The sequence below is a fragment of the Cynocephalus volans genome, chromosome 6 (assembly GCF_027409185.1).
Source record: "Cynocephalus volans isolate mCynVol1 chromosome 6, mCynVol1.pri, whole genome shotgun sequence".
NCBI classification, from domain to species: Eukaryota; Metazoa; Chordata; class Mammalia; order Dermoptera; family Cynocephalidae; genus Cynocephalus; species Cynocephalus volans.
This window is the reverse complement of record NC_084465.1, coordinates 135,531,189-135,557,781: the sequence shown is the minus strand read 5'-3', so window position 1 is coordinate 135,557,781 and position 26,593 is coordinate 135,531,189. Positions and strand designations below refer to the sequence as shown.

Sequence of the window (26,593 nt, the reverse complement as noted above, 5' to 3'; positions counted from 1 at the left end):
ACAAAGTGAAGGCTGGAACAGCATTTCCTCAAATCTCTTCTACATTAGTCTTTTGAATGACATGAAAAAGAAAAAAAAAAGGTCCATGTCAAATATGTTTGGAATGGCTGCATATGCTTCTCTTCAATGAAAAGTCATTAAGAATCTATGCACTGAAGAAACCCATGGATTCATAGGATAGGACATTTATCAACATTCATGGTTTCTCCGCACACGTATTAGGCCAAAGCATGCCCTATCAACAAATGCCTGTAGAAATAAATGATCCCAAATCTCTCATTTAATACAACCAGGGTTTATTTCTTGCTCACACTGTGTTTAGTGTGAGTTGGTGGGGAGGCTCTTTCAAGACACCTGGGGATCTGGATTCATGGAGGTTCCTTACTGACCCATGCGTCCAAGATCACCCTGACTGGAAAGGGAGTGTGGCAGATTGCGTACTCTCTGTTAAAGCTTCCACTTGGAATTGACATGCACTCCTTTTCACATTTCATATGCCAAAGCATGCCTAGGAGGTTGGCCATGCCAGCTTATTTAAATATGGAACACTATGTATCTGTACCTGTCAAAATTGTATCTACAACTTTCAAAAGGGCATGAGAGAAGAAACGCAACAAAAGAGGTTGTCTTTGGGAAATGCAACTAAAACTGGTTTTTCTTTCTTTTTTTTTCTAATGAATATATTTTGCGGGACATGTTTTGGAGACACTCAAATGGTACAGTTCTTTGGGGCTACAGTCCCAATCCTCCACACTTGTGGTAGGGAACAGACACATGGCAAGGAAAGGAAGGTGTTTTTGTCAACAGATTTGATGTATGAATGAGACTTTTATACTAACAATCAGTCCTCTACCTGTCACACCCGGTCCCCATTCTCCCCACATTTATTATCTGGGAAGGCTAGATGTCCGTCATTCTTTCATTCAGGCTCCTCAGGTGACATGTTATTAAATCATGTCTTTTCCCCCTGAAATCACCGTTGGGTTAGTTTTAACACACTTTTACTCCTAAAAATGTTACCTAAGTGCAATAGTAGAATTGAAAATATAACTCAGTGTTAGCAAAAGGTAAAATTAAGTTTCAGCGACTAGTGTTAGTGGTCACCGTTCTAGAGTATTTCACCAGCAGACACTGTTCTAGACACTGGAGTGTGGCCACAGACAGAGCCCAATGCCTTGCCTTTGTGGGGTTTATAGTGACTCTCCAGTGACAAGTTAAGACAATGTAAGGTAAGGCTGAGGGGACAGGGAGTGGTGTGTGTGTATGTATACACACACATTTATTTTAGATTGGGCAGGGCACTAGTTTTCTATGGCTGCTGTAACAAATTACCACACACTTAGTGGCTTTAAGCAACACAAATTGATTATCTTGCAGTTCTGGAAGCCAGTCTAAAATAGTTCTCCCTGGGCTAAAATCAAGGTATTGGCAGAGCTGTGTCCCTTCTGGAAGCTCTAGGGAGAATCTATTTCCTTGCCTCTTCCAGCTTCTACAGGCTGCCCAGATTCCTTGGCTCATTGCCTTTTTCCATTTTCAAAGCTAGCAATGCTGGGCTGAGTTCTTCTCCCTCTGACATCTCTCCTGATCTCCCTTTCTGCTTCCCTGTTCCACTTTAAAGTACCCTTGTTATGACATTGAGTCTTCCTGGATTATCCAGGCTAATCTCCCTGTTTTAAGGTCAGCTGATTAGCAACCTTAATTCCACTTGGAACCTTAATGACCCTTTGCTACATAACCAATTGTAGTCCTAGGTTTGGTGAATTAAGACTTCTTGAGGGCTATTATTTTGCCTATCATGGGTGGTCAAAAAGGTTTCATTAAGAAGGTAATATCTGAGCAAGGGTCTAACTTAAACAAGGGAAGGAATCATGTAGTATCCAGGAGAGAAGTAGAAAAGTGGAAGATGAGATGTGCTTAGGAAATGGAGAAAGACCACCAGGCTAGAGAGAAGCAAGTCAGGTAAAGAGTGATAGAAAATTAGGTCAGAGGGCCAGGTATAGGCAAGATTGTATAGTACCTTAATTGCCAGGACCAGGATTTTGGATTTTATTCTGAGTGATGGGCAGCCAACGGTGTGTTTTGAGTAGGTAAGTAACATAATCTGAATTGTGTGTTTAAAAGGATCAGTTTAGCTTCTGTATGAAAAATAGACTCTAGGCAAGCCAGAATAGAAGCTAGGAGACTACATAGAAGATACTACCGTTCCAGTGACAGAAATGAGCAGATTGGATTGAGTAATAGCAGTTAGGGTTGAGCAATGGTTGGACTTGGAAGTGCCGTCATAGGATAGCATTACAGATCAGAAGAAGGGTGCAAAAGAAAGAGAAAATTTCGACCTGACTTACTGAAGGAACGGGATTTAGAAAGGGAGCCGGGAGGAAGGAGCATGTCTTGGAGGAAATACCAAGAGCTGAGTCCAGATATGTGAAATTTGAGATGCTTATTAGACATCCAAGTGGATGTCAAATGGGCAGTTGGATAAATAAACCCAGAGCTCAGGCAAGTTGTCTGAAGATTTAAGTTTGGAAGTCATAAGTATGTAGACAATGTTTAAGGCCATGTCTTAGGGAGTGAGTGTGGATGAAGAAAGGAGAGGAGCAGAGGCAGCAAAGAGGAAAGAGCAGAAAAGCAATGAGATCAAGGTTAGGACTGAGACCTGGAGGCCCTGACACTGAGAAAAGTATTGAACAATTGAGGAGGATGAGTAAAAACCCAAAGAAGGAGTGGCCAGTTAGGTAGAAGGAAAGTCATGAAGCCAATTCTTGTAAGGGAAAGTGAAACGAGGACTGAGATTTAAACATTTGATCTGGCAGGATAAGATCAACGGCAAGTGTAGGTAGCATCGTTTTCAAAGAGTTTTGGCTAAAAATGGGACCGGAGAAATGTAATAGTCAAAAAGACATTATAGCACATTTGTAGTCTCATAGGAATTATCTAGTTGAGAAGGAAACAATGATGACTGCAGGAACAAATTCCTCAGTGGGTGAAAATTGGTGGAATTTGTACACAGATGGAAGGATTGTCCTCTGAGTGTCAGGAGGGCAGTTCTTCTGCAGTGACAGGAGGGAAGGCAGAGTAAGGAAACAGTCAAGCGTAGGTTGGATTTGGTGTTAGGAGGAAGAAAATGATCTTTTTCTTTATTTCTTGCATTTTTAGTCGGTGAAATAAGACGCAAAGTCATCACACAAGAGTACAAAGGCAGAGAAGGAGGAAATGAGAATAGTAGTAACAGAGCAGCAGAATGAATTGAGTAGTGAGGCCACAGGATTACCAGGGAGTGCACAGGACCACACAAGTCTGCACGTATTTGTTGAATGACTAAATTTCCTGCCTCTGCTCTCCCTATAGCATGGTCCTACCTGTTTGGGGTAGGAGTTAAGAAGATCTCCCAAAGACGAATTCCATCTTGGGTGTTAATCTTCCTAAGGATAAATTGCAGTCACGGAAAAGTTTGAATTCTGTGGTGCCTAATTTGTGTAACATTGGGAATTGTGATTTTTTTTTTTAAACTACAGTATGAACTGTTTTATTAAGTGAGTGGTTGGGACCTTTACTACAACATCTTTTGGGAACAAGGATGAGATCCTGAGGAATATGCAACCATACAACAGGATGTAGTGTAAATACATCCTCAGGGGCTACTGGGAGGCAAGTTTAAACAGCCTTCATCCTGAAACCCAATCATATCCTGTATTTAAAAGCATTCCTTTGAGGTCATATTGAAGAAATATATGTCAGTTAGTCGGCTTCCTGAGATTCCCATGCTGAGAGGTTTTTATTACCTCTTGAAGCAAATAAATGATCGGGCACTAAATAGAAGCATGCTGTGCTCCTGACAATGGGAAGGTGACATCTAAGCCATATTGAGAGTTCTCTTTTCCCAAGCTGTACCTATGACCGAGATATGTGATCCCAGGTAATTACTCCAAGTGTGAGAAAATTTAGAGATGAAAGAGAGTATGAAAAATTCAAGGAGCTGAAAGAAAATCACTATGGTTGGTAATGGCAAGGATGATACCAAGGTGAGGGTTTTGTAAACCTGGTTTTGCATTCTAGAAAGAATTCTGGCTTCAGTATAGGAAATGGGTTTGAAGGTGGCAAGCCTGGAGGGAAGGGAAACCAGTGAGGAAGTCATTGCAGTAACTGAGGCTAAAAAAAAATGACGGTCACCACTAGGGGAATGGCCACAGGGATGGAAAGAAGTAGATGGACTTGGGAGATATTTAGAAGGAAGAACCAACAAGAATTGATTACCGTAGTGCAGGATTGGTGATTGTCAAGGATACATTCCAAGCTTCTGGCTTCATTAATGGGGTACCATTATATTAGCTAAAAATAATAAAAAAAGACAGACATACTCTCTGAACTCACGATATTCGAGTCTGATGGAAGACTAGTTCTGGCGGTCTAGCCTAGGCATAAGTGCTGGTAGTTCTAACCTAGGCATAAGTGGTTATGCCTACTAACCTAGGCTTCTAAAGCTGGCAGTTCTAACTAGGCATAAGTGCTGTAACTGCAGAAAGTGAAGAAGGCTTTGGAAGGACTCCTACTCTTGACTGATGTGGGGCTTTTTGTTAGTGAGGGATGGCTTTTCAGAGGGGACAACACTAGTAGAGCTGAAGAGTGGTGTGTATGTGTACATGCGTGTGTGTGTGCGGGTGTGCGTGTGCATATGTGTGTGTCTGCCTCTGGGATGGGCAGATGAGAGCGAACACTTGTTGCAGTTAGTGTGGATGTAGGGAAGTGAATAGTAGAAGATGAGGTCAAAGTTGACGTCCCAATCAGGATAATCCAACCGTAACCAGCTCTGCCTTTCAGTCTTTTGTGTCACACTCATGAGCTCTGTTTCTATTTTTGGTTTTGATCTGCTCTACCAAAAATGGCCTATCAGTTCTCTTTGGAGAGATAATTCTTTCATTCTTTAACTCTCCATTTCTTGCTCTTTTAGCTGCACCATATAAATTAGCATAGCACCCAGCAAAAAATCGCTTGCGTTACACCACCAGAAGTCCATTTGTATTTCCAGAACAAATCTTACCTACAACTTTAGTCAAGTTAAAAGCATATTAAAAGCATTTCAAATTATAAGATGTAGAAAATCCATTCATATTTAAAACTGAACAAATGTCTGAAGAGCACTGGCTAGGCACCATTTGTTATTCAAAACAGGAAGTTGGAAACATGATCTCTATTCTAGGGAAAACCATCTAGACATGGAAATAATTATAGCAGAAAACTTGTGTTCTCTTCCAGATCAGGAAAACTATATAACAGGAAGATTGTAATACGATCTGTACTATTGCTATCCCAAACCCATATTTATGAACACTATTATAAAACACTAAAAGCATACATTTAGCTCTCTTAGCTTTATTAGTATTTGATTGTATTTGAAACTGAACACTTAAATAGGGATATGAACAAGTAATTTAAAATGAAAGTTTCATGACTTCCAGAAAAGACGAGTCTATTTCACTATACACTGGAGAAATGAGCGGGAAGCCCCTTAAATTCTGAATGGCTGAGTGAGTTTACCAAGCTTTACAATGACTATTTCCAGGGAGTTGCATTCCAAACCCGAAACAGTGGTTTTATCAGCACCGTGGTCTAAGCAATTGAACAACCAGCCAGTATACAATCCTTTATACAAGTTTTGTTACTTTGTATTATTTGAAAATTTTAAAACAATAATCTGAAAGAATTTCAATTTGAAAAGAAAGTGTTCGGGACCCTACATTTTAAAACATATTTTTAAGGAAGTTATTTGGACAAGTTAGCAAACAAGGAGAAATGGAATTCCATAAGAGAAATGTCTGAAAAGAAGGCCTTGGAACGAGACTCAACAGGGAACAGAAAGTTGCCTAAATGGAAAGGAAGCCCATACCTAGAGGTCAGGCTGTAGGTCAGGGTTCTCAGGTATGGCAGGCAGTGTATTTAGATTTGATCTATTAAGTAAAGACAAGAAGATGACTCAGTATGTGTGTGCGCATGCACATATTTGTGTATGTATGTCATACCTATATATGATATAAATCATAAATCTGTTACACATAATATTCATTCAATCAGAATAACGTTTCTTGAATATCATATGGAAAAATGAACTAGTGTAATATTTCCTTAAATACTTGAAAATTCACAATAAGATAATCAAGAGCACAAAGGCTACAGAGGTGTTCTTTAATGGTTTTTAATAGTAGTTTTGGAGTATTGGGAGTCATACACTTGGCAGTTTAATTTTCTGTGAAAAAAAAAAAATCAACCAAGATTCTTTTCTTGGATTTGTTTCTTTTAGGCAAGGAGTACTCTATACACAGCTATTTTATTTTAAATTTTACATGTAAGTATTCCTTCTTCTCAGATACATAGTTTCAATTTAAATGAAATTTTTACAGCATAAATTTGACTATGGTAACGATTATAAACAATGTTTAAAGATTTCTTTTTCCTCTTTCCTGATTAAAAATGTCTGGACAGCTCCTGCAACAGCTTTAAAAGAATCCCTAAAGGGACAGACTCAAAGTGATGACTGAAGGTTATAGGGAAACTTACTGTTTTCCAGCATGAGGTCAAGGGCTTTATGGTTTCAGAAATCACCGTCTGCCAAAATATTTGGTCACACCTGTGTCAGTTTCACCTCTTCTCTTCCTTCTCCCATGGCGATCTATCTGCACTTCTGTAATTCCTCCCATTTTAATAAGCTGAAAGATTAGAAAAATCTGCTATAGCCCATGTGTGCACCACATTCTATATCCCTTCACTCCTGCTCTGAAATGCATGTCCCCATGAATAAAGGAATCAAAAGCTAGTGGGCTTGCCACCCACTGGGATTTGTACCCAGACTGCCCAGACACCAAAGATGTCAATTCAAGGGAAATTGCTTTAAAGCCCAGAAATGTAGGACGAGCCCAATCGATTTTATTGCTACCACCCTTCTGAATTTCCCAGGTTGGCATACAGGTCTTTTGACTTTATCTTTAGGTTTTATTTCATTCAGATCATAGGTGTAGTAATGCTCTCCATAAAAATGCAAACAACGCAGAAATATACAAAATGGAAATATAAAAGGCCACTAAAACATGTGCACTCCCTACCTTCAAGATAAGCATCATTCATGAGTGTCCATACATATGCACGTGCAATCACTCATACACACACCCACACACAGAACCTTGTGGGATCATACTGAGCAACTCACCCTCGACAAACTGATGAATGAATAGATGGGAGCTTGGGTATTCATTCAGCAAACACTTATTGAGGGCCTACTATGTGTTAGGCACTGTTCTGTAAGTGGAGATGCAGAGGTGAAGCAGAGAACATCTCTGATCGTGGGATTTATGTGTATTCTCAAGAGGATAGATAGGTAGTCAAGAAATGTGCACACTAACAAGTGAGATCATCTCAGATTGTGGGAAGTGCTAAGAAAAAAACTAAAAAGGATAGTGGGAGAGTGCATGACAAAGTATACTGAACTGGTGGCCCAGGGAATGTCTCTGAGGAAGTGGTATCCGAGCTGAAACCTAAGTAGGGAGAAGAAGGCAGCCAGGTGGAACACCGTGGGAAGAGCATTCCAGACAGCAGGATGAGTAAGTGCTGTGGCCAGACTGAAAAAGGTGGACGTGTTCAGAGTACAGAGAGCCAGTGTGTCTGCAGCTTAATGAACATGGGAAGGTGGGAGGGGGTGAGGTTAGAAGAGCCTGCAGGGGCCAGATCATGTTGTCCCCTTAGGATTTATTATTGCAGAGGTGGAATTACAAATCATTGAGAAAAGAGATGGATTGTTTAATAAGTAATGTTGGGACAACTGGCTTTTCGTATTGAAATAAGTAAGATATAGATGCCACTTTATAGACAAACATAAATTCCAGATGGACAACAATCCCCATAAACAAAGTTAAAAGACTAGAAAAAATTGGGAGAAGATATTTGCAACATATAGGTAGGAAAGGGAATCAATACTCAAATATATGATAGTCAATAAAACTAATAGTCAATAAAACTAATACACCAACAAGAAAATGAGCAAAGGACATGGACTGGCAATTCACAGAAGAAAGAAGTGAATTGTCCATAAACATGAAAAGATGGTCAGCCTTACTAAAAATCAGAGAGATGGAAAAAAAAAAAAAAAAAAAAAAAAAAAAAAGAGGCACACTTTCACAGTCATCCGGACGGGGAAAAACTTAAAAGTCCTGCAGTAACGAACAGATGGTCCCTCTCTCATGCACTGCTATGGGCATGGAAATTGTAGCTACTTTGAAGATCCGTTGGCATATCTGCTAAAATGGATCTGATCATTTTCTATGACCCTGCAATGTCATTTCTAGTCTGTTGCCAGAGAGAAACCCTTGCACATGTGCAGATGGAGATGGATATAAGGATGCTCAGAGCTCATGTTTGCATTAGTGGAAAAACTAAAACAAACTTAATCTTCATATGTAAATGGAATGGATAAATAAAATGTATATGTTTATTCCATGGGATATAATACTACGCAGGAGTTAAAAATAATGAGCTATCCCCGTACTGGCCAGCTATCACCTCCCCCCACAAGCCCCCAAAATGAGCTAGATCTATTTTCTGTCTGTCTGTCTCTGTCTATCCATCCATCCACACATCTATGTTTCTCTATATCTATGTATCTACCTAGCTAATTGACTATTTATTACTCTATCCATGGATATCTCTTACAAACATAAAATTCAATATAAAACAAAGGTACTGACTGCTACATACAGATAATAGAATGCCATTTCAAAAAATTAAAACACACACACACACACACACACACACACACACACACACAAAAGAATACTGTCAATTGTTGTTGGCAAATTACAACTAAATCTGCCCCACCACCTGTTTTTGTATGGCCTATATGCTGAGTAGTTTTTGTATTTTTAAATGATTGGGAAACAATTTTTAAAGATAATATTTCATGACACATGAAAATGATATGAAATTCAAATTTCTTTGTCCATAAATAACATTTATTGGCACACAGCCAAGCTCATATTTTTAAATGTTGTCTACAGGCTGGTTTTGCTACAAGAGCAGAATTGAGTTCTTGTGACAAAGACCGTAGAGATTGCAGAGACCATAGAAACATTTATTATCCAGTCCTTTATAGAAAAAAATTGTAGATCCCTGTTTTATAGTGCTCATGGACATTCTTTTTGAAATGGACAGAAACACACACATCAAATTAATGATAGTGGCAACCTCTGGAGGAGAGGGGAAGGGCAGCAGAACTTGAGATAGCTGTCAAAAGGTACCGTAATGTTTGTGAATGAATGTGAAAAAACTTCACAAGAGTCAGTTCTGCCTGGTGAGAATACATGTCTTTGTGATACCAAGTCCTCGTACTTTTCCATATTTTAAAAAAGCCTCAGAAAAGCTAAAAAGAAAAATATGTTTTGTAAATATTATTCTGTATCAAAGCATACAAATCTATCATATATGTTTTAACAGATAGTAGTCTATTTTATAGGTAAGAGAAATTTCTTTTTTGAATCCCTTATTTATGAACATTGAAGTTGTTCCAGTTACTGGAATCACAAAGAGAACAGCAATATCTTCATACCATATCTTCAAGCATTTATGTTATTTCCATTGAACAAAATCCTCAAAATAGAATTTGTTGGTCCAAAGAAAATGCACATTTAAAATTTTGATATATGATGCCAAATGGCCGTGTCAAAATGCTGCTTGAGTTCTTATCTTGAAAACAGAGTGAATATTATTTTTTTGCCAGACCGATAGGTGGCAAGTGTTAAGTCATTACAGACTGAGCATCCCTAATCTGAAAATCCGAAATCCAAAATGCTCCAAAATCCAGTACTTTTAAAGTGACAGTATGCCATCACAAGTGGAAAATTTCACACCTGACCCCATGTGGCAGGTGACAGTCAAAACACAGGCACAAAACACACAGTTTGTTCCTCATCCCCAAGGGAAAAAAAGACACCCCCCCAAGCATTTTTCAGCTGTGATATATCTTTTTTTTTTTGCATGGCCAGATTCCCGCATGCAGGCACACCCACAAAGTGTAATAAAGTGGCACGTGTGCAAGTCGGATGCACCAACAGCAGGTTGCCCAAGATGCCCCACATGGGGCCAAGACCCACGTACATTACTCACTGTGGTTTTTTTTCTTTTGCTTATTTTCTGCTCTGCATTGTAAAGATATTGAAAATGTCAAAAAGGCCTGCAGATACCCCTGTGGATAAGAGTGATAAGAAAAAGAGGAAGCATTTGTGTTTGTCTATAGCAGAGAAAGTGAAGCTGTTGGAGAGACTGGACAGTGGTATAAGTGTGAGACATCTTACAACAGAGTGTGGTGTTGAAATGACCATCATATATGATCTGAAGAAACAGGATAAACTGTTGAAGTTCTATGCTGAAAGAGATGAACAGAAGTTAATGAAAAATAGAAAAACACTGCATAAAGCTAAAAATGAAGATTTCAGTCATCTATAGAGTGAATCCGTCAGTGTCACGGTGAACACATACCACTTAATGGTGTGCTGATCGTGAAACATGATCTACCTCGATAAATTGAAAATGGAAGGGAACTATGAATATTCAACAGGCTGGTTACAGAAATTTAAGAAAAGACACAGCATTAAGTTTTTAAAGATTTGTGGTAATAAAGCATCGGCTGATCATGAAGCGGTGGAGTAATTCATCGACAATAGCCTTGTCGAGGCTGTTGCTAGTGAAAATCTGATGCCAGAGCAAGTCTATAATGCTGATGAAACATCACTGTTTTGGTGTTATTGCTCCAGAAAGAGATAGCCTACAGCTGATGAGACAGACCCTACAGGAATTAAGGATTCCAAGGACAGAGTAACTGTGCTGGGATGTGCTAATTCAGCAGGCATGCATAGATGTAAATTTGCCGTGATATGCAAAAGCTTGCATCCTTGCTGTTTTCTAGGAGTGAAATTCTTGCCAGTCCATTATTATGCTAACAAAAAGGCATGGGTCACCAGGGACATCTTTTCTGATTGGTTTCATAAACATTTTGTACCAGCAATTTGTGCTTACTGCAGGAAGCTGGACTGGATGACATCTAAAAGCTTTTGTTATTCCTGGACAAATGTTCTGCTCATCCTCCAGCTCAACTTCTCATCAAAAATAATGTTGATGCCATGTACTTTCCCCCAAATGTGACTTCATTAATCCAGCCATGTGACCAGGGTATCCTTAGATCAATGAAGAGTAAAAACTTTCTTCAACAACAGTGAAGAGAGGCATGGGTGTGGAAGGTTTTCGAAAGGAGGTTAGCATGAAGGATGCCATTTATGCTGTTGCTAATGCTTGGAACACAGTGACTGAAGACACAGTTGTGTATGCCTGGCACAACCTCTGGCTTCTGACTATGTTCAATGGTGATGATAACAAGGTGGTAACTTTGAAGGATTCCATATGTCAAGAGAGAAAAAAAAGTCTGACCTCCTTATATACGCAAAAAATGTATTTTCAGAGTCCATCAGTAAGCTGGAAAAAGTGGATATCAAAGAAGTTTTAACATTGATAATGAGGCTCCAGTTGTTCATTCACTGACCGATTGTGAAAAAACCAAAAGGGTTCTGAGTCAAGGTGATCGTGATAACAGTGCTGATGAAGATGATGTTAACACTGCAGAAAACATGCCTATAGATAACATGGCTCATTCAAGGACCCAAGCAGTGTGCATGTCTAACAACAAAAAATCATGTCAGTTCATAGAATCAAAGAGAGACTTCTAAAACAAAAACTACTAATGAGGCAGATGACTGGAGGAAACATTTTTAAAAGCCATCCAGCAGAATACCTCTTCATCCCAAATTACCCACTTTTTGTCCCTTGACTCCTTCTGATGTTTTTCCTCACCTAAAAAAATAAAATGCAGTGTACAGTAACCTTTTCATTAAAACACAATGGGGACTGAAAGCTGGCTATTGTTATTGCTGTTTTACAGCTGAGATGGGTATTCTGGTAAGGTTACTGTGCTTCTCAGTTACTCTGAACACATTATTTTTTCACTATATTAATGGCATGTCATATTTTTTATTGTTAAGTACATATGTGTGAATAAGTGTAAGAAAATGATTGCTTATCAGTAGCATATAAATTCAAGGTCAGAAACAATGGTGATGCCAAACAACCACCAGATTGTCCATATAGGTGGCTGAGATATTAATGCCTTAGATTTCTGATGGTTCAATGTACACAAACTTTGTTTCATGCACAAAATTATTTACAATACTGTATAAAATTACTTTCAGGCTATGTGTATAAGGTGTATATGAAACATAAATGAATTTCATGTTTAGACGTGTGTACCATTCCCAAGATTTCTCGTTATGTATATTCAGGTATTCCAAAATCTGAAAAAAACCCTGCAATCTGAAACGCTTCTTGTCCCAAACACTTGGGATAAGGGATAATCAGTCTGTATTGTTTTAAATTAAGGCTCAGGATGCCTCCATAAATTTACAGTCTGTCTGATTTATTTTTACCTGCAATGGCTGTTCAGGTCCTTAGAAGTTTTTTCTATTAAGCTTTTGTCTTTTTCTTATTGATTTGGGATCTCTTACATATTACGTATGTTGATCCTTTTCTTGAAGCATTTTACACTTGGATTCTTATATATTTATTAACTTTGTTAATTGTCTTCTGCCACTTAGAAAACTAAATTACACATAGTCACTATAAACGGGTTTCCCAGCTTTTGGCTTTGCTTTCTCCACAGTTTGTGATATACTAAGGAGAGACTTGCTAAGGTAACTAAGTCTCCACCACCTCCCAAACCACCGGTCCTTTCAAGAGTTCTGCAAGGCTACACGATGCCCTGGAGGTAACCAGGTGCCTTTCCTCTGCTCCAGAGGATATGTGGCCCCACCCTAAATGTTTTTCCACATGTCATCAGTGCATAAGTTGGAGTTTTGGTTTGATTAGGAAAATTAAAACCACTTTGGGTGTTACAACTAGGGAGGAATTTCATACAGAGTCTGAGAGGCTTCCACAGCTATTGGACAGGCTTGGGGTGTGTGGGTCAGTAAAGTCGCTGCCTGCAGATCAGGGAATCTGGAAGTTTGGGGATCACAGGACTTGATCTCAGCTGCCCAAAGCACCAAAGGGGTGATTGTCAAGAGAATGTTTGAGAACTGCTGGCAGAATATCACATCTGTGACCACTGATGACCACGTGCCTGCCTGCAGCTGTCACCAGAAAATAATAACTTCTCTTTCTCCCTCTTCCCAAATCTCTCGTGAGCCTCTCTTTCATCCAGAATCTTGCTTGTGAGAGAGTCTGGGAAATGTATTCTCCAGGCTTTCAGCCCTTTCCATACAGAGGAGAGCTTAGAAGGGCAAAAACAATGCTGACTATTGACTCATATTACCTGGAGGCTGTTTTCAGTAAAGGTCAATCAGATCAAATCAAAAACATCCTCCATGCATCGGAGGTTTATTGAACACCAGGATGTCATAGATAGTACTAAGCTCTGCACTGGATTATTAGTATGAAAGACTCTTGTTCAGAAAAGGACAGTGAGAAATTAGGGAAAGGTCATCTTCACAATCAACACAAATGTATTTGTCATATTTATTTGAAATTTTATAAAATTACAGTGTTAGATTGAAAGTCAGAGAATTTGTTGAAATAATTAAACAGAATTTTATTATTAAAAAGTTTTTTCTTTATTTTTATAGCAGTTTTAGTTTTACAGAGGAATCCTACCCCCACCCAGATATAGTTTCTCCTATTATTGACATTTTGCACTAGTGTGGTACATTTTTTACAATTATGGATCAATATTGATCTGTTATTATTAATTTTATATTAAGATTTACTCTTTGTATTGTATAGTTCTATGGGCTTTTGCCTATTGCATAACGTCATGTATTCACCATTGCAATATCGTATAGAATAGTTTTGCTGCCTTCAAAATCCTCTATGCTCCACCTATTCATCCCTCCCTTTCCTCCCTCATCCCCTGAAATCCTGGAAATCATTGATTTTCTTCTCTTTATCTCAAACATTTATCATTTGTATTGGAAACATTCAAAATCCTCTTCTATCTAATTGAAACTATACAATTAATTGTTGTTAATTATAGTCTCCCTGCAGTGCTATAGAACACAAGATATTATTCATCCTATCTAGCTGTACTTTTGTAACTGTTAACCAGTCATAAAACAGAACTTTCAAAAGGTGATTTATTGACTTTGAAGATCAATGAAAGGATGATTCACCCAGATCAAAACTCATCACAGTAAATAGAGACCTGGAACAGTGGAATTCTCTCTGTTATGATCCTTGGACTAGGTATGGAATTAATGAAGTCTGTTCATTTGGACCCTTGGTGCAGAAGAAATGTGTGGCTAAAAAATATCCCACAGTTCACAAGTCCCATCAGGTTATTACACAGTCCAACCTATAATAGCAGAAAAGATGCTCAGGAACCACACAGACAAGGTTATATTATTTTATTCAGCCAAGCAAGGCCCAGCTTGCAACTGTCTTCATTTCCTCCCCAGAATTCATTTTCTCCCTCACAGATACCTGCTTTTCTTAAGTACTTTTGGGACGTCCTTTAACTGCGTTTGAATTTGTGAGGTGCTGGTCTTCTTTTCATGGCTATTTAATAGTGTAGAAATTTCAAAGCTACCCTAGTACTTTCTCCTTGTGCTTAATCAAAGCCACATTGACAGTCTTGTGAGGTGTCATTAATTTTATTCCTGAGTACCACAAGTCACTAATAATGACATATTATACTTGTTTGTCTGTGAGTTTCTTCCCATTCTTGGACTGAGATTGAGCTTCCAGATTTCTAATTAACAGATTTTTTTTTAAAGTTATGGGCCTTCAGTTGTATTGCTACAAGATTTCTATAGTATGTGACTTCCCAGCTTATAAAGAACATTCACATTCGTTTATCTCATGTGATTCTTTGTAACTTTATGACTGCCTGTGAAAGAGGAGAGGGGGAAGGTATTCTCAGCCTCATTGTACAGAAGAAATAAAATCTCCAAAAGACTAAATGAATTGCTCAAAGTCACCGAGTTAGTGGTGGCAAGATCCTTAGGCTCTGAGTTCTAGAATCTTCCAAACTGCCTAGACACAAACAGAATTATTTATATTTTTCATTTTATGCTGTAAGCTGTAAAATGCCTTAATTCTTTGCCAGTTGTATGCACTTTGGGTGAGGATTTCCAGAACTTGTTTTTTTAAAAAGTCCAGAAACATTTTTAAGAAGGAAATTCATTATTTTATACTAACATGTCAAAATGTAAATTTTAGGTTAAGATTGAGTATGTATAATTTATTTTTTTAAGTCTGTAATCATAAGTAAACTTAATTGAAAGTTTAATTACATGCTTATTTTGGCCTCACTTAATAGGAGTTAGAAGTTCATTTTGTAATATATTTATTATAGAGTCAAGGAAGAAAAATCAAATGCATACGAAAGGAAACATATACAAATAAAATGCCCTAGTGCAAATGTTTTTAGAAATTCATTAGCTATTACTGATGAAGCTCCGGTTAAAAACACACAGTTAGAACCATGTGCAAAATAAGTTGACTGGGGAATAAAAAGTGAAAGAAAAGATATCTGCTTTTTATTAAGACCTAAAGTGTGTTATAATTGGGTTGAGTTTCTCTCCAGATGGCCCCCTCATGCTGACATCTGCAAAGTGTATGTAAAACTGTGTTGGGGCATTATCTTCTGTGGCTGTGTGGACACATGTTACTCAGTTAAAAATGAAGACCTTGGAGTCCTTCATGCTGGTTCCTGCTAATGCATGCTGAGAAGATTTGGGCTTTTCAGACCAGGGAAAATGTCATGTGTTTAGGACCAGGGGAAATCTCATGTGCTTCACTATTGGAAAAGACTTGGAATTCCTTAGAGCAATTATAAATATTTCATCTTCAATCTGAAACAAATCAATAACTAAACTGTAGATTCAAGTCTATCAGAGACTACAAAAAGTTGACAGTACAGTTATCTCTGAAATGTAAAACATAAGAAAATGCTTCTTGTAAGTTGTGAAATTTCAGATGTTTTAATATCATATTTATCTAGTGAAAGCCATCCTCTTTAGATTTATTCAAAAAGAAATCCCCGTGTATGAAAATTGGTTTTCAAGTATTTTTTAATTGACAAATAAAAACTGTATATATTTGTGGTGGACAGTATGATGTTTTGATATATGTATACATTGTAGAATGATTAAATTAAACTAATTAACATTATCTATCACCTAACACAGTTACCTCTTTTGTGTGTGGTAAGAACATTTAAAATATCCTCTCTTAGCAATTTTCAAGTATACACACATTAACTATCGTCACTAAGTGAAAGAGATAGCTACACTCCCGTGCTCTTTGCAGCATTACTCATGTAATGTATATACCCAGAAATGAGATTGCTGTATCATATAGTGGTTCTATTTTTGGTTTTTTGAGGAACTTCTATGCTGTTTTCCATAATGTTTGTAAAAATTTACATTCCCACCCACAGTGTACAGGGTTCCCTCCTTCAACATCTTCACCAACACTTGTTATCTTTTGTCTTTTTGACAATAGCTATTCTAAGATGTGAGCTGATGTTTCATAGTGGTTTTAATTTGCATTTCCCTGGTGATTAGGAATGTTGAGCATTTTTTCACATACCTGTTGACCATTTGTATATATTCTTTTATGAAGTATGTATTCAGGTTCTTTGCCCAGTTTTTAACTGGGTTATTTGTTTTCTTGCTATTGAGTTGTTTGCATTCCTTATGCATTTTAGATATCAACCCCTTATTGAGACATGGTTTGCAAATATTTTTCACCATTCCATATGTTACCTCTTCACTTTGTGACTGTTTCCTTTGCTGTGTAGGAGCTTTCGTTTGGTGAAATTCCATTTGTCTATTTTTGCTTTTGGGGTCATATCCAAAATATCTTTGCCAAGACCAATGTCAAAATGGGGTTTTTCCCTTTGTTTTCTTCTAGTAGTTTTACAATTTCAAGTTTTATGTTTAAGTCTTTCATCCATTTTGAGTTGATTTTTGTATATGTAGTGAGATAAGGGTATGATTTCATTCTTCTGCATGTGATATTCAGTTTTCCCAACACCATTTGTTGAAGAGACTATCCTTTCCCCATTGTGTATTCTTGGTACCTTTGTTGAAGATCAGTTGACTGTAAATGTGTGGATTTATGTCTGGTTTCTCTATTCTGTTCCATTGATCTATGTGTCTGTTTTTATGCTAGTACCATGCTGCTTTGATTACTATACCTTTGTAATATACTTGTATTTCAAAGTCAGGTATTGTGATGATTCCAGCTTTGTTTTATTTGCTCAGGATTGCTTTGGCTATTCATGGTCTTTTATAGTTCAATACAAACTTTCGGATTTTTTTTTCTGTTTCTGTAGAAAATGTCATTGGAATTTTGATAGGGATTGCATTAAATCTGTAGATCACTTTGGGTAGCATGAACATTTTAACAATATAAATTCTTTTAATACACAAATCTAGGGTACTTTTTCATTTATTTGTGTCTTTTATAATTTCTTTCATTAACATGTTATAGTTATCAGTGTACAGATCTTTCATCTTCTTGGTTAAATTTATTCTTAGGTATGTTTTATGGTATTGTAAATGAGATTGTTTTCTTGATTTACTTTTCAGATAGTTCATTGCTAATGTATAGAAATGCTAAATATTTTGGTATGCAGATTTTGTAACTTGTAATTTTACTGCATTTGTTATTTCTAACAGTTTTTTGGTAGAGTCTTTAGGGTTTTCTATATATAAGATGTCATCTGCAAACAGGGACAATTTAATGTCTTACTTTCTGATTTGGATGCCTTTTATTTCCTTATCTTGCCCAATTTTTCTGGTTAGAACTTCTAATACTATGCTGAATAAAAGTGATAAGAGTGGACATTCTTGTCTTACTCCTGTCTTAGAGGAAAAGATTGCAACTTTTCACTGAGTAAGATGTTAGCTGTGGGATTGTGATATATGGCCTTTATTGTGTTGAAGTACATTTCTTCTATACCTAATTTGTTAAGAGTTTTTATCATAAAAGAATGTTAAATTTTGAACAATCTCTACTGCTTTTTAATACTTTTTCTATTGAGATGATCAAACAGTTTTTGCCCTTTATTCTGTTACTGTGGTGTATCACATTTATTTATTTGCATATTGAACCATCCTTACATCCCAGGGATAAATCCCCCTGAATCATGTTGAAAGATCCTTTTAATGTGCTGCTGAATTCTAGTTGCTAGTATTTTGTAGAGAATTTTTGCATCGATGTTCATCAGGGTATTGGCTTGTAATTTTCTTTTCTCGTAGTGTCCTTGTCTGTCTTTAGTACCAGGATAATGATGGTCTTTGGAAATATTCCCTCCTCTTCAATTTTCTAGAAGAGTTTGAGAAGGATTGGTGTTAGTTCTTCAAGTATTTTTAGTGTACAAATTTACTATTATCTATTTTAATTGGCAGCCATGTTTTACAAATTATTAACAATTCATATCCTCTTTGTCAGACAACAGAAAGATCAGAGTTAATGGAACCAGAGAACCTATAGAGTTTAAATCAAATCAATGGTTTGGAGCAACCGTGAAAGCTCACAAAGGGAGAGTTGTGGTGAGTATGAATTGTGTGTTTGTGGCAGTGCTTGGTCACATTATGTGGACCAAGATGTTTGAAAGCTCATTTTAGAAAATCCTTTCATATAGGAACATGTTAGACTTTCAAAGATAAGCTTATTGAAATTTTAAAAGAAATTTAGTACTTAACGAATCTATTTTGGTGTTCAAAGATATAGGAAATAAAGCCTGTTTTTCAGATGATCAGTTACACATTTTCAAATATTTCAAAAATGACTAAGAAAGGTAGAAAAATAAAAGATAAATCTTGAAGCATTAAATACTGTATTGTTTAAGATGGGCTTAAAGGGCTGCTTAAAATTTAACCAAAGAAATAGAACTGTTGCAATAAGGATGCTTAAAAAGTTAATCTACTGTGGTATCATGGATCCTTTTTAAAGTGAACCTTTCTGTAATAATAAAAAGCATAAACCTACTAACTGCATGATTCTCTGAGTTCATTACCACCTTTTAAAGTAAAAACACTCACTCCCAAATAGATATCTTTCAGCTTTATTTACTATGACTTTATGATTCTATTCTCTTGTTGTTCTGAGCATTGATAAATGTCTAAGTTATTGAGAAATAAATGGCTATTGAACTGACCTGGAAGTTTTTTTTTTTTTTCAGTTTGGGGAATTTTTTAATCTATTGGCTTTAATTTCTTTACAACAATGAAGAAATAACTTTGGCTTTTAGGATTTGTTTAAAGCTATCTGAATTATGATTTATTAAGAATAAGTATCTAAAGGAAATGCCTTGCTTTATTTAGTCTGTGGTTAACCCTCAAAAAAGATTTTGACATAAAACAGGTAATGTATAAAATATAGAGAACCCTCTCTAGTTAGAAACCCAGCATTCACAATATATTCCCTGTAAAGTTATATTTGAATTAATATAGTTTTCACATTCCAGAATTGGTAAGAACTTTTTAATCCTTTAGTGTATATGACTTGTGGGAATTACTATTGAAAAGTTAATTTTATCTCATAACTGTTTGGGGTTAAAAAAAAATCTTTTGAGTACTACATTGATTTTTTTTTAATGGCTTGATAATTTATCTGAAACATACAATTGTTGAACATTTGTTCAATATTTGTAGAAACCTTCAAAACCATTGAAAATAAAATAATCACCATGTTCATAATAAAAATGGTAAATTTTTGGCATGGTTACATTTACTAAATTATGTAATGGGACATAGGATAATATAAAGTATATTTCAAGTTAACTTTTTTTTGAGTGCTGAAATTTCTCAGAATAAAGAATTAAATTCTATCCTATATGACACAATTGTTAGAACTGCAAAATGCTGCCTACTGAAGTATCATTTTTAATATCAAGGTATCATGGGTATACATGTTAGGTTGGGTCAAAGCCAAAGCACATACATCAGTGTGTTTCACATCTGTGTGAAACTAAGCAGATATAAAAAGGGTAACTTCTTAGAGCTGACATCAGGCAAACACTGGAAAGAATTGTCTTGACATTAAATGTCCCTTGTTGAGACAGAAGCTGAGGCCAGTTGCATAATACTGAGCTACACAGGATACACAGCTTCTCTGCCCAGACCCCCCTGTGTTCCACCATTTACACCTCATGCAGAATGTATTGACCAGATAACTTGTCGGTTTACTAAGAGGGCCCTACAATAAGGGAACTTAGATGAGTTAGAGAGTTTTGGGGGTATTGGTCAAGACTTGACAATATATAGACAGGCCAAACCCAAAACCTGAAGTTGTAGAGGGTGATTTACTTGAGAATATGTAGTACTAAATGTAGTTACATATTGAACTGGATTACCAAGGACACATTTGGAAGCACAAGAGGACTTTTAAATTGGGATCTGTTTTCACTTTTCTGGAATTGTTTTAAGTGTGATGCTAGCAAATGAGAATATTGGCTGTAGCTCCATATTCTAGGACTCTGTAATTTTGTGTCCTTAGTTAGACACGAGTGCTTGGACAGTTGGGTACAACACACTTACAGAGGATTCAAGCAAGCCAAATAGAAGTCCAAAAAGCGCCTGTGTTTTGTACACACTTACTGCCTCTCTCATTCCTAGCAACTTTAATGTTTTTAATTTACTTAAAGAGGATTTCATATCCATTCTTCCAAATATTGTGCTCTTTTCAGAATCCAAGCTTCTGAAGCATCCAGAGCATTTTACACAAACATCATACTTTTCTTACTGTTGTTTAAATTAATTTTTGCTGGTAAAATTCCTGATATTAGGCAAACCAATTTAGAGGCAGTTTCCTGTTTTCACCATAATATGAGGATACTTCAAAAAGTTCGTGGAAAAAAATACGAGTTTTTCCATGAACATATTGAAGACCCTTCATATGTTCCCAGAAATGGCATCATAAGGCAGAGTTTCATAACCTATGTCTTATTTGCTCCAGAGAAACATTCCTAAAATTAGAAAGCATGAATGAAGCAGCAAATAATTTTCTGATGTGACAAATTATATATCATAAAAGCAAAGATATAGCAATTAAGCATTCATTTAATTCCACATACCTCAATTAAGCAAATTTTATATGCAAAGCTCTATGTTAAGTGCTGTAGGCAGTTAAAGAAATTCGAAAAGATGCTGCACAGTGTGAGCAAATGCTTGTACACTATGCACCATTATTTAATTTACCATTCTATGTATTAACTGGAAATAAACATTGAACATTTTATTCCTAACCTTTAGTTTTTTGCCTTCTCAGAATAAAGAAGGCATTTATAGAACGGTCTGGATAACTCACCTCTCTCAAAAATGGTTTTCTGAGGTCCTTGGAGTTTATTTAAATAAATTTCCCCATAACAAGTAGAGTCAGAATCTTGAATTACTTCAGATCCGGTGATTAATGCCTTGGAAATGCTTGTAGTCATTAACAGTTACTCTTTGAGTGACTTTCTAATCATCCGATAAAATTGCTAAAAACAGGCACAAGATGTCTTTTACCTTCAGTTTTGCCATGAATAAAAACCATTAAATGAAAAATAAAGCGAAAAACACTATGACAAGGGAGATGGATAGCATGTCCAGATGAAAGCCATTGTTAAAAATCTGTGAGATGCAACGTCAGTGATAAACGAGGGGAAACCACAAAACAGAGATTTACAAACTTGTTTGCATCTTTTAATTTGAAAGTTGGTTTTTGTTTGTTTTTTAAGTAACAATCAGACAAAGAAAGGAACAAATTCTCATTTTAAGTCATCACTGATTCATTCACTGTTTGATCATTTGCTTTTATGTTGGTCCATTTTTAAAAAAGAAAAGAAAATCTGACTTCTTTGCTTTTAGAAAGAATTTTCTTTTGCCAGGTTACTTTTATTTAATTTAAAATTCTATGGGGAGAAAAACTCATTCTCTTATATATGTTTAATTTTTGCCAATTTTACAGTGTATTAATGTTAAGAATTGGCTTTGAAAGTTAATTAATTCTCACTACCAAGGTACTCATTAGCATGCTGGAGACCAATTAATTCACCTAATAATTTAACATAGTTTGCCATAAATGTAGATATACTAATCAATAATTCAAATCAAAATATTATTTGAGAAACCTACATCAAAAATATATGTTTTATCTCTGATGTTTCATAGGCCTGTGCTCCTTTATATCACTGGAGAACTCTTAAACCAACACGAGAAAAGGATCCAGTTGGCACTTGCTATGTAGCAATTCAGAATTTCAGTGCATATGCTGAATACTCTCCTTGTCGGAACAGTAAGTTATTTTTATTCCTTGAAACTGAGATTTAGCTCAAGAGCTTTTCTGTTCTAGACAGGAGTACAAGTAAGCTCAAAACACCATTGATATGTTATATCAAACGTTACAAGGAAAGCATTACAAGGAAAAAGAGTCGGGGGTGAAGATTTTTGACAGCCTTACTGGCTGTCTTGCTTTGACAGTAGGGCCAAAGCAGGGAATTCTACGGATTCTATTCCACATTTTAGAAAATGTCTGCTTTTAGATATTGACAGCAGAATTGATTGGTTCCTTCTTTTAGGACTTAAACTGCCAGTTGCTGTTCAAAATTCACATCCTGTGTTCTAAAGAATACTGACTGCCCACTTTACTTGTTTATTGCAGGATGGTATTAGTTAGCATGCTTGGACATGGGGACACATTCAGCTTGAGATTTCTGTCTGGCCTGTGTTCTCCATGGCTGTTGCTTTCTTTGATATCTGTGTACTTAAATTATCTGCATGGTACACTTTTCTGCTAAAGGTGTTTAATCTCCTTTTTTCAAAAAGACTCTGTATAGTTAGAGTCCAAATCTCATCTGGCAGTTCTAGGAATCTTCCAGCACAGGATTCTTTAAGGTAAGCCTGTGAGTCCATCTCTGAGGCATTGCTATATAATTGCTTCATCTTTGAGGGATACCCAAGGACTTTGAGATAGCATCATTGATTGATTGATTGATTGATTGATTGATCGATTGATTAAGCTACTCAGAGTCCTTCTGTGAACTCCAGTTTTCTATGTACCAGGTAGATTATTGGGATTTCTTGAAAAGCAAACAATGGATTTTCAATCTTATTCTTGATAATTCACCAGACCACTTTAAGGGGAAACATGTCATTAGAAAGAACATTACAGTGACTGATTTCAGGATATAGATTTTTTAAAACCTTAATTTCAAATTAGTTTGATCTGTAAAGCTATAAGTAAATTGTCCCAATTCAAATTATTTTTCTAAAAAATCCAAGATTAATTTAGACAAGATAATGAGCAAATATAAGAAATAAAACATGAAGATAGAGAATGGATCAGTGATATTAGAGGGTTAACAAAGAGACCACCGAGATTTAGAGATCTCAAGAACTGAGTGGAACATTTTAACTCTGATGGTTTTTGGTGAAGATTTTACAAGGAGAAGATTATGAATTTCTGTTTAAAAATACTGAAAAAAATCAGATGCTTCTTCACCTTACAACTAATATCCTCTGAATGAATAGTCTGTGAAATAAGGATATTATTTTCAATAGCTTTAAAATGGGGATTCTTTGCAGGTAATGAGACTATTCAACATGTTTGTTAAACACATCGAGCACTAACTATTCTATGTTTAGAGAATACAGCAAAGAACAAGAGAACACATCCCGCCCCCCCGCGACCCCCCGTTCAAGGGACTGACATTCTAGTGGGAGAGACAGACAGACAACAAACGTGTAAATAAATAAGTCCATAATATAATGTCAGGTATGGAAAGTGCTACAAATAAAAACATATCAAGGCAAGAGAGGAGGGAATGACTGGGGAGGAGAGAGTGGTGGGGGGTAGATGAGAGGAAGGGATTCTCTTAGCCAATGACTCTCGGAGGAGGGCAGGGAGGAGCTACCCAGGTACAGGCAATAAAAGGCACAGGCTGTGTCTTCACGAGGTGCTGTGCTCTTGGCTTTGGTAAGAGGTCAATGTTATAATGTTAAAGATAAAACTCAGGTTGAAAGATAAATAAAATCTCCAATTTACTGAGAAAATTAATGGTAGAGCTGAAATTTAATACTGAACTTGTTTCATCAATGCATACACCTATCCATATTGTATATTTCATGATTCCCTAAAGCTTCCTATCTCGGCAAACTATTGTACCTAAAAAGACGAACCCATCCTTCACACGCCTTTTGCCTTCATGATATATCGTATTCTTCCAACTAATATCGAGGACAATCTTTTATAAAACCTGTCACTGCTTCCTGTTCTGCCTTTTTGCCTGACAGCCTGTGTGACATGAGAGCTCAGATTAATATACGGCACATGGAATGTAGATGGGGGGCAAAAGTTTCAGTATGAGTTCGAGCCATTACCTAAAAATATAAATTATAGTACGCTTGTAGCTTGAGTTACATGGGCACATCACGATGCCAATGTATTTACTCTTTATTTCCCTGCGTAAAAGAATAACTCAACAAAGGGAAAATGGAGCTCATGTTGAGTGACAGAATAGCTAAATAAATTGCCAAGAATTCTTTCAACTCTAGTGTGAGTGCACAATTTTCATATCCTCCTGATCTCTCTCTTCCTCCTAATACTTCTCTCTCCTCAAATCATCCAAGGAGCAGACTTCCATCATGCTAAGAAGTTCACAGTTCATTAACACAAAGCCAGCTTGTTCATGAGCACATGGTCGATATCACAGAACAGAAACATCAGCAATATTATTTTCAAAAGAGAATTTAAAGTACCTTCAGTTAATTCTGTACCATCAATGCCCTCTGCTGATTCCATAGACTATGTGGGAGCTAACCTGCTCATTCATATTAATGACATGTCTACAGCTCTCATGGTCATTCATAATTCAGGTGTGAATGGTTCACATACACTCTTCCATTTTACCTCAGAAGCCAACAAATAGTAGTGAAGGATCAGCAGAGTTCATGCCGGGACACAGTTCTAAAGTTTCACAGATGCTCTTAAGTTCTGGGAAAAAGATTTCTTCAGCTCTCATAAATTGTAATTCGACAAGAAAAAAATGACTTTGTAAAGGAAGGAAACTCACACTCTATTATAATTGCCCTTACACATTTCAAATGGGTTATTTTCTTGATGAATTTTGTGAAAAATCAGTATTTTCTCTTTATTTTTTTCAGTTTTCTGTTTTAAAGCAAAATAATTTCAAATGGTCATGTTTCTTCATTTTTGAATATTAAAAAAAATACAGAGTTGATTTCTAAGAGGATTTTTGAAAAAGTTTATGCATTTACAATACATTTCTTAAGTGTACTAAAGGGAACACATATATGTTCATGTAGTAATATATTATGTATTTATATATGTTTCTGGATACATATAAACGTTTACACACATGACCTTCTAGAAAACTGGTATCCAGCAATTTAAGCTTATACAGATGGGCTTTTAGGAAACTTTATAGGATTCATAACTATAAATCAGAAAATATAGTTGTAAAATAAGAAGCAAATTTTGTTAAAATACAGTGTATGAGGTAGAAAAGTGTTTTTAAAAATGAGAGGAGCATCTGGAAAGAATCAGTGATTACAATGCTTAAATTAGCTAAGTACTGACCAAAGGAAAGAAAAAAACAAGACATTCTAGGAAAATCTGGAAAGGCCAGATTCATTTCAAAAACTTTCTGGAACAGGCACATGCCCAGCCTATAAATTCTCCCTGTGATGATGTGCATTTCCTTTTCTGTCCTCTTATTTTGATTTCCATTCAGGCACATGCTTGATAAGAAAGGAGTGATTATTTACATGTTTATACCTAACCATATAATGACTCATATTCTCTCCACCTAACTACATTTTGGCTATACTTTAGGCACTTTAGAAGTTGTAGAAACTCTTTTAAAGTACATGTTACAAAGTAGTAAATTCCTGATCCTAATGCCCTAGAGACTTTAATAACTATACCCTTGAACTCCGCATGTTGGCCTGCCTATCGCTTACAAAACTATACAATAGAGCGTATTGAACATTCACTTCGTGAATTGGATAGAATACAAGATAAATCATTACTAGAGAGTTTTCTCTTTTGTCAGCATTAGCATTGCAATGTCCCCGAGAGATTAATTATGACCAGAAATGCAATTTCTCAATTTACCTAACTTATCATAATTGGAAAATTTAAAATTAACTTACTATTAAAATGTATAAGAGTGGAAATGCTCATCGGTGCCAACAGCAGAAAGCATCCACAGGGGATCTTGTTTACCTCTCTCTTTCTCAAGGCGTCATCAGTTAGGAATGACAAACACATGTGCCTTCGCTCAGAATGAATGGGCAAATAAGAGACACATGACTGCCATGTGGGGAATTTGGAAAGATGGAGGTTTTCTTTCTTCAAATGGACATGAGTTGTAAAATCCAATATAATTACCCAAAGTAATGTTACTCCTATTATCACTGCAGAAGCACAAGATGTTGGGAATAAGAAAATAGATGGAAATATGTTTAATAAATTACTTGGAATTAATTTTTAAAATAAATAT

The 26,593-nt window shown here is 36.3% G+C and overlaps 1 protein-coding gene across 2 annotated transcripts in view; it reads left to right on the top strand.

Moving 5' to 3' along the window:
* ITGA8 (integrin subunit alpha 8) overlaps positions 1–26,593 on the top strand; it is a 179,570-nt gene that overhangs the window by 9,844 nt on the left and 143,133 nt on the right. For both annotated transcript variants that reach the window (XM_063100573.1, XM_063100572.1), the window contains exons 3-4: positions 18,538–18,638; positions 22,242–22,365. In XM_063100573.1, coding sequence (XP_062956643.1) covers positions 18,538–18,638; positions 22,242–22,365 — 225 coding nt within the window. The remainder of the gene's footprint in view (positions 1–18,537; positions 18,639–22,241; positions 22,366–26,593) is intronic.